Source organism: Otolemur garnettii, unplaced genomic scaffold (assembly GCF_000181295.1).
Source record: "Otolemur garnettii isolate 467f Iridium unplaced genomic scaffold, OtoGar3 scaffold00079, whole genome shotgun sequence".
In the NCBI taxonomy this organism is placed as follows: Eukaryota; Metazoa; Chordata; class Mammalia; order Primates; family Galagidae; genus Otolemur; species Otolemur garnettii.
In genome coordinates, this window is record NW_003852474.1 from 8794079 (window position 1) to 8802833 (window position 8755).

Below are 8755 nucleotides of genomic sequence, written 5' to 3' on the forward strand. Positions count from 1 at the left end.
TACCTTTTTTTTTTTTTTTAACTTGAACACTACCTCTTGTGAAATCTACTGTAGATAAGATGATTGTCATTTCCACTTGGAAAGTGAATCTCCCATGATAATTGTATTCATTTGAAACGAAGCTGTCCTTCAATTTTAACTTGACTCAAACATTTTACAATTAAGACAGCCTGTTAATATGACTTGTACTATTTTGGTATTATACTAATACATCAGAGTTGTACATATTGTTACATTCCTTAAATTTGAGAAAAACTAATGTTAAATACATTTTATGAAGGGGGTACTTTTGAGGTTCACTTATTTTACTATTATATACCCTCTTTTATAGCTTATCAGGGATTATATATATATAAATATATAAATATACATAAAATGCTATGGAGTTAATTTATTAGAAACACTTAAGAAGTACATATTTTTGTGCAGTAAATTTTTGAATTGATACTTTTTTTGAAAACCAGTTACCTTGCTTTTTTAAGTTCTTTCTATCTTTTACTTTGGAAATGCAAACATTACAAATCAATGCCATTTTTCAAATGCACTGCCATTTAAGATTGATTATAGATGGGTTTCTTAACTGAAGTACTTTTATAATCATGGTGATTCTGAACAAAATATTTTCAAAGACAATTGTCATTCCTTAAAGCCAAGAGTTTCGAGACCAATGTCCTTCTTGAGGGTTATTTTACTATACTGTGTATGATGGATAGCCACAAAAAATTAGTTTGGTAAATTTGAGTGCAAGTGTAATGCATTCAGTTCAAATTGTCATAGACTTAAGTCATTACATTTTCTCTGATGTGTAAAATGACAAACTCTTCTTTCCTTTTTAATCTTTGTCTTTAATCCATGAGTTAGATGCATTATCTTTTGTTGATTCTTTTATATCTGCCCTCATTTTATGAATTCTTATAAAATGTTTTCTAAGTGATGCTATTGTATAAGTTATAATTGGTGTAATTTTAAAGAAAAATTGTAATATTGGCTTGGGTGAAAGGTATTGTAGCGGTCATATATTTTTCCAAAATGATTTATTCTGTCACATTATGTAAATCCCATGTCCAGAAGAGTATTGATTACTCATAAACATGCAATTCTATAAACAAAGAATGTTATCAGCCTCAGCAATCAGTGATCTTTATAAAAGTACTTGACTTAAAAAAAAAAATGAGTTATCAATTTCAGTTCCCTGCTGGTCTACTCTGACACACTAGTGTGTCTCACGGGGCTTGCATGTGGTTTACAGATGTGCACAGGTTGATTCCCCAGAGCTTTCAGAGTGGCCCCTGGCCAAGGCCTTGGGTGGGGAGGAGGTTCCAGATTGCCTCTAGCCTAGAAGAGCTTCATCTGCTTACCCAGTGTGCTGAACAAATAGCATCAAACAGCATTATTTTCTGTGCAGTGTCATGAAGTAAAAAAGAGTGGGAAACAAAGGTATAGTAGAATTATTTCCATCATTTCATATTGTAATAATTTTTAGTTACTTTTCTTGATTAAAAAGTCAGTCATGTTGGCTCGGCGCCCATAGCACAGTGGTTACAGCGCCAGGAACGTACTCTGAGGCTGGCAGGTTCGAACCCGGCCTGAGCCAGCTAAACAATGACAACCGCAACCAAAAATAGCTGGGCGTTGTGGCAGGCGCCTGTAGTCCCAGCTACTGGGAGGCTGAGGCCAGAGAATCATTTGAGCCCACGAGTTTGAGGTTGCAGTGAGCTGTGATGCCATGGCACTGTACCGTGGGCAACGTAGTGAGACTCTGTCTCAAAAAAAATAAAGTCAATCATGTTGCTAATAATGATTTTTGTATCAGTTAAAGTCCAGTTGAAATTTTTTATTAGGATTTTGGATTTAATTTTCATTTTCTTGTATTTACTTTTTATTTTCTTTGGCCCAGTGCCCACAAGGAGATTTTATTCAAGAAGAGGTATACCCTTTCATAACCTTAGTATGCTGGCATAGCATACTAAGTTACTGTTAGAACTACTGAGTAACAGAAGGTAAAATCAGTGCAGGTATGTTTAGGAGTCCCCTTAGTTGCCAACTCGGGTTTCAAGAAGAAAGGCCATGCTCTAAAAATCAAAGGAGAAAGTTATCAAAGCTTCTTTAAAGATGCGCAGACTGTCTAGCCAGCTTCTTCCTAGTTTAGTCTCCTCTCCAATGCTCTTCTCATCCCTCCTATTTCTAAGAATACTTTTAGCCAGATCTTTTCTACCATTCCAGGACTTCTTGTGCCCTTTTCACCTTGAAATTATCAAGGCCTATGATGTGCCTGGCACATGGCAGGTGGCCAGTGTCCGGATGAGGGGACCAGCCGGTCCAGCCCACCTTCCTTTCTCTTGCTGGCTTTCTCTGCTGTCCTTGCCACACACTTCCATACGCACTCAGCTATCTAGATTTTATTGTGAGATGCGTTTGTGTACGGGGTGTGTGTTGTCTCTCTAACCAAATTTCAAGCTCCTGAGGCATGCCTGCAGTTCATACCTCTTACCTGTCCTCTGCTGCATCAGGTGCTCACGTGGTGTCTGTTAGTTGCTCCCTCCTTTTTGCCCAGTTCTACACTAGACAAGTAGAAGCAGCCATGCTTTCCTCAAGCAAGAAACTGGAGTGTGAGCAGAGTTAGGGCAGAAGATCGGAGGAGGTACAGAGGAGTGCCTGGAACTGAAAGAAGGTAAATTCTTGACCGTGACATTAAACCACTTTACCACAAGTATCTGATGTTGGGACTGATTTTTCATACACACACACACACGTATAAATTAAAATAGGTCATGGTTTGGTTTGGCATCTGGTGTGTATTTCACATAAACTATTAGACTCTTGAGTTGTGCTTGTATGTATATGGCCACTAGACACATGGGGCTATTTAAATTATAAAAAATTCAGCTTTGCAGTCACAGTAGCTGTGTAATGGCTGTGACTACATTGGACACTACTCTGTACATACAGAATGCTTTCATTATTGCAGAAATTTCTGTTGGATAGTACTGTGTCAAGAGTGCTAATGTGAACATTTAGAAACCAGAATTAATAAATTCTCATGAGGTTAAAAGCAGATATGACTGTATCATCATACAAGTGATGATCAGTATTTTGGATGAGGAAAGAAAGTTGAGTATTTCTTATATCATCATACAAGTGATGATCAGTATTTTGGATGAGGAAAGAAAGTTGAGTATTTCTAGGATTCTGAGTTTTCTAAGTTCTTTATTATAGGCTCACACATATGCAGATAGGCTATAGACATGTATGTGCATATTAATTTAACCACTGGAGTTGTCTTTGAACAAAGGCATAGCTTTTACAAACCAGTGCTTGCACTATTAAGTCATTAAAAGGTATGGTTCTCTTAAAAACCGTAAGCAAAATTACAAAAAATTCTTTTAAATCTATTATAATAATGAAAATTGCCTGCCATCAGTGCTATCCCTCAAAAGTTTGGTTATATGGAAACAGCACATTTGCAGAGATTGTTCTATTGAATAGCAGTATATTTGTGGTAGGCAGAATTCTAACAACCCCCCATCCCTGCCAATGACCTTGTATAATATCTAACCCCTTTGAACATAGGTGGAACCTATATAATCCATGATTAGAACCATGTAATACAACAAAAGGAAGATTATGTTGGGGTGGCTAATTAAATCTTGTGAGCCCATTAAAAGCAGAGTTTTCTCAGGCTGGTAGCAGAAGTCAGAGACTAAGAAGCGGAAGGATTCAAGGTACCATTGCTATTTTAAGGTATTTAAAGAACTGAGAGGCAAAATGGGAACTGCAGTCTGACAGCCACAGGTACTGAATTCCACCCACAAGCTCATTCATGGGCTTGGAAATGCATTCATCTTCCAGTCTCCAGATAAGACTCAGCCTGGCTAGCTCGGTGATCCCAGCTCTGTGAGACCCTAAGCAGAGAACATAGTTAAGCCTGCTTGGACTACTGAACTACAGAACTGCAAGATAATGTGTTTAAGCTGAATTTGTGGCAGTTGTTACGCTGTGATAGAAAAGGAATGCAGTATTTAAGAGAGATCAGGAAGTCTTCATATTTGATTCCCTATAGTATGTTGGATAGTTCTTGATAAATGCACAAATAAAGTCTTTACTAGCAAATCATATACTTGGGCCTTATCTGGGATGTACTCTGCCAGAGATCTTAAATGGTCTTCACTCTTCCCTCCCTTCAGCCTTCAGTTCCCTCAAACTCAAAGTTTGTTGGCAAAGTTGCAGCATCTTATTAGCACTTTGTAAAGGAATTTAGAATGAAATTGTAGGGAAAGGACTGAAACAGTATACAAGAAATCTTACTGTTTTTCTGGAAGAGGTATTGCTTTATACCAATTTAGACTGCTCTGTCTGAGCAGCAGTGTTTTGAAGGATGAGAAACAATGGTATTTTAGATATGACATAAAGAAAAAATAACTTAGGCCTTTATGTAGACATCAGATATATCTACTCTGTGTTGACAATTTTTTTCTAAACCAAAACTTAGTTTATCATCTAGTACAGATCAGATTCTCTGTGGGCCAACTAAATTTTTGTTACTTTAAAAATGTTTTCCATGGGCACTGGCCCCATATACTGAGGGTGGTGGGTTCAAATCTGACCTTGGCCAAACTGCAACAAAAATAGCCAGGCGTTGTGGCAGGCGCTTGTAGTCTCAGCTACTCGGGAGGCTGAGGCAAGAGAATCACCTAAGCCCAGGAGTTGGAGGTTGCCGTGAGCTGTGATGCCACAGCACTCTACCAAGAGTGATAGAGTAAGACTCTGTCTCTAAAAAAAAAATGTTTTCCAAAATACTTCTCTGCTTATAAGCCATTAATTGCTAATGAAGTTTATTTTTATTTTGGTTTAGACATTAATTTTTGTGCTTATTTTTCTGTACTGCCAAGGCCTTGATGTAAGACAAGTAGAGCTAAAGGAAGGAAAATGAGGCTATGGACTATTAAAAGATGGGAAATTTGAGTCATAATCATATCTTAGTGTTACAAGAAAACTTAGCTATCCAATCCCTTTCCAAGCTAGATAGCAATATTTACAGTGTATAAAATCTAGTTTTTGATAGTTGTGAAATTTTAAATTATTAATCCTAGATATATGCTATAGTAAGTAGTATGCTTACTTTCTTTAATGCATGTTAACACACACTGCTAAGAAGACAGTATTATTTAAAAAGCAACCAAACTGAAGATTTTGTTACACTTCTTCATATCATCAATACCTACATATTAACTCTTCTTACTTGAAACACTTATGTCACCAGTTCAGGCACTAACTTGGTAATTTTCAAAGGAACAAACAGCAAGGAGTGAGCTGAGAATTTAGAAGACACTGTTCTAGAAAGTAAACTAGAAGTTGAAGGGAAGAACTTTGTGCAAAATATCATTCACACTGTTAACACTGAAGTAAAAATGTAAAATATAGTGGTGCTAAATTTGTTCTAAAATAAGGATTATCTGTTGTGGGGAATAATTTAATATTTTTGGACATTAGGGAGGCTATTTTCTGTATAGTGTACTCCTAGCTGTTTCACTGTATTAGTAATTAGCAAACTGTCGTGGAATCAAAGGTTTGGTACTTTAGCTTGACCAGCATTCCATTCTTTATTTGAAATGCTCAGTGTTTGCTCAAATTTGGTGAAAATATCTTTTGAAGACATATTCTCTGAGCCTTAAAAAATGGCTGATATCGACAGTACTGTAAGATGCACTGCCAGCAGATTTGATACTTTTCATTTCAGCATAGACAGTAACATTTTCTAAGAAAGATTGAGAAATCAGCTAAATGTAACAGTTGTGTTTCATTTATGGAATGAAAAAAATGAAAGCGTGTCTCATTCAGAACACTTTGGAAAGGTTGTCTTTGCATTTAGGGATTATTCTGGAAGCATCCCGTGGAGAAGCTGCCTGAGGAATCTCTGCCAGGCTGTACTAGATTATTTTGCTTCTTAAATGTATTGTACATATTTTCCTTAAAATGTCTTCATTAGTTGACTAGTTAATACTGTAGTAATATTTTAGGTACTTGTTGGATTTTTAAAGGAAGATTATTTATTTTCAGATTTGCTGCTATAATTGAAAACCTAATAAGTGGTCCTGTTGACTGTGCCTTTCATCACTGTTTCTCTGTGCCACAGCTGTTCACGTGTATTTGAAATAAAGAAGTTTAAAAAGCCATGTTGAATTCAAGATTCCTTCCAATAAAAATAGGTGAAACTTAATGAGTAGTTTTCTTATTTTGTTTAGTACTGATATAATAATGGTTTACATATTTTTAACATATTTTAATATCATATTTTAATAATGGCTTACATATATATATATTTTAAGTTAGAAAACTGATGTGGATTCTTTATTTGGGTTTTATAATGTCTTTAGAGAGAGACAAAAAAAAGCCTTGCTGGTAAGACTGATGAGGCCAGGTGTAGTGTCTCACACCCACAATCCTAATGCTCTGGGGAGCCAAAATGGGTGGATTGCTTGAGCTCAGGAGTTTGAGACCAGCCTGAGCAAGAGTGAGACACCCCTCACTCCCCATCTCTACTAAAACAGAAAAACAAGCTGGGTATGGTGGCGAGTGCCTGTAGGTCCCTGCTACTGGGGAGGCTGAAGTGACAGAATTGCTTGAGCCCAGGAGTTTGAGTGCTGTGAGCTATGAGGCCTTGGCACTCTCCCTAGGACAATGGAGTGAGACTCTGTCTCCAAAAAAAGAGATTGTGATTATGAATATTATACAGGTGTTTATTATATATATATATATATATATAATACAACACCCAATATAAGAGTACTCACAATGGGCCTCTTTAATCTATATTGGGATATTTGCTTTGAAAAATTATTTTTTTAACATAGAAAATGGTATTGATGTGGTATAGTGATTCTTGTTTGAGTGACATTACAGTTTAAAGAGGCTGGGATCATGTGGCCTATATATAACTCATGTTTAAAATACAGCTCAGTAGAAATAAGGTAGACAATGGAACCTGCCAGGAACAGTCAAGAGGAAGGTGGGGGCACATGGTTATTATCACATTCTCTAAATAGATGATACTCTCTCAAAAATAATTTATATTAATAGTTTGACATTTGTTTTCCCCATGCCCTCAGTAGTTAATGAATAAAGTGCATGCTTTAGTTTAAAAAATATTTATTATAGAAATGTACATTTAATTAGTTTTAAGGAATGTACTTGACAGTAATATTAACTATATTTCTTCAAATTTTAACTTTACATCTTTATGCTATTTACAAAAAGAGTTTATTTACAAGTTTTACAAGAAATCACTTTATCAATACTGTTGACACAGTTAAGATTAAATATCCTTACTTTTTCTTCTCACTTCACCCTGTACTTGTAGAAAGAACACAGAGCGTGGGTAAAGTTCCATCCCAGTGCTAGTGACAGCCCGTAGAGCAGAATGAGAGGTGCAAAAGGGTAAAGAAGAATTACTGTATTTTTCAAAAATGGCAGGGCTGGAAAAGAAACAAATACATGTTGATGTTTTTTAAAAAGCAAATATGACTAATGACATTTTCAAAGACAGCCCTTCAACATGTGGGGCCAAAACACACATTTTTGAGTCAGTAACATTTGCTGTTTATAGCTACAACTATACTAGTCTTCCCACTCTTCTCTGTTGCCTCTGTCTTGTTTGGTGCTAAGACAAGGCAAGTGATTATTCCAGCACACAGGCTGCATGGGTAGCACACTAGGACAGAGGTTAAAAGTGAGAGAGAAACCTCACAAATATTCATGAAAATTGGTGCATTTAAACCTGTGCCTGCTTCAGCATCCTCTAGGAGTCCATCTAAAGCACACAGACAGATGATACAAAAAAAAAAAATAACCCAAAAACAGGTTTTAGCTATTACGGATTTTCCAGTGTAAAAAGCATCACACTCCCATTTGCACTGTGTGAGCTCAACTGGTATTCTGAGCTTCAGGAAAACTAAAACTCAGGTCCACCCCCAGACATCGGTGTCTTATTCATTGCTTAGTTAGTGGGACCTACTCCATTCACTCTGACTTAAATATTTCTCATATAGAAGTTCTTAAGCAGAAATTGAGCTATACCAAAGAAAATGTTGTATGTGGTAGGGAGTTACCAGGGGAGTGTTCAACCATGCACTCAGAGAAACCAGTGTTGGAACGTTCAAAACACAAAACACATGAAAAGTTGTTAGAAATCTGAAGGTAAATATCATAGACATCTCCCCTGGTCTAGAGAAAGGACCCCCAATACTCAAATCAAGGCCTTACAACGGGGGGTTAAGTGGTCCCTGACAAACCAGCCATGATGGTGGGGGTGGGGACAATGCTGACTAGAAGAACCAGTCATATAAATAAGAGCTCTCTGTGCCCACCATAAGGACCTAATCTTCCAGAGAAAAAGGAAGGAAGGAAAGCCTAAAATTTATATATACACAAACATATACAGTGCACATATATAGTGCTAACAAAGTCTCCAGATTTTATCTGATCATTTTTTTAACATAAATGAAAAAAATTCATAGATGAATTGACAACAGGGTTTTAGAGTAAATTTCCAAGTATGTGCTGGGGACAGTAACGTTGGGCCTGATGTGTATTCATCTACAGAACTAAACAGTGATCATAAAAACTAAAAATGAGGCAAAAACATGACTTAAGAAGTTTTTGAACTTCAGGTCACATACCTAGGTGACCATATGGCCGCCTATCCCTCTCTCTCTCTATCTACCCTTACTGTGGTAACCCCACATATGGCCGCCTAACC

General features: G+C 36.7%; 1 protein-coding gene across 1 annotated transcript in view; it reads right to left on the minus strand.

Annotated features, from left to right (window-relative positions):
• Positions 1-7129: 7129 nt before the first annotated feature.
• The window catches only part of UNC50 (unc-50 inner nuclear membrane RNA binding protein), a 9259-nt gene continuing 7633 nt past the window's right edge, over positions 7130-8755 (minus strand). Inside the window, exon 6 of the mRNA XM_003794343.3 lies at positions 7130-7472. Within this exon, the coding sequence (XP_003794391.1) occupies positions 7336-7472 (137 nt within the window). The 3' untranslated portion in view covers positions 7130-7335. The remainder of the gene's footprint in view (positions 7473-8755) is intronic.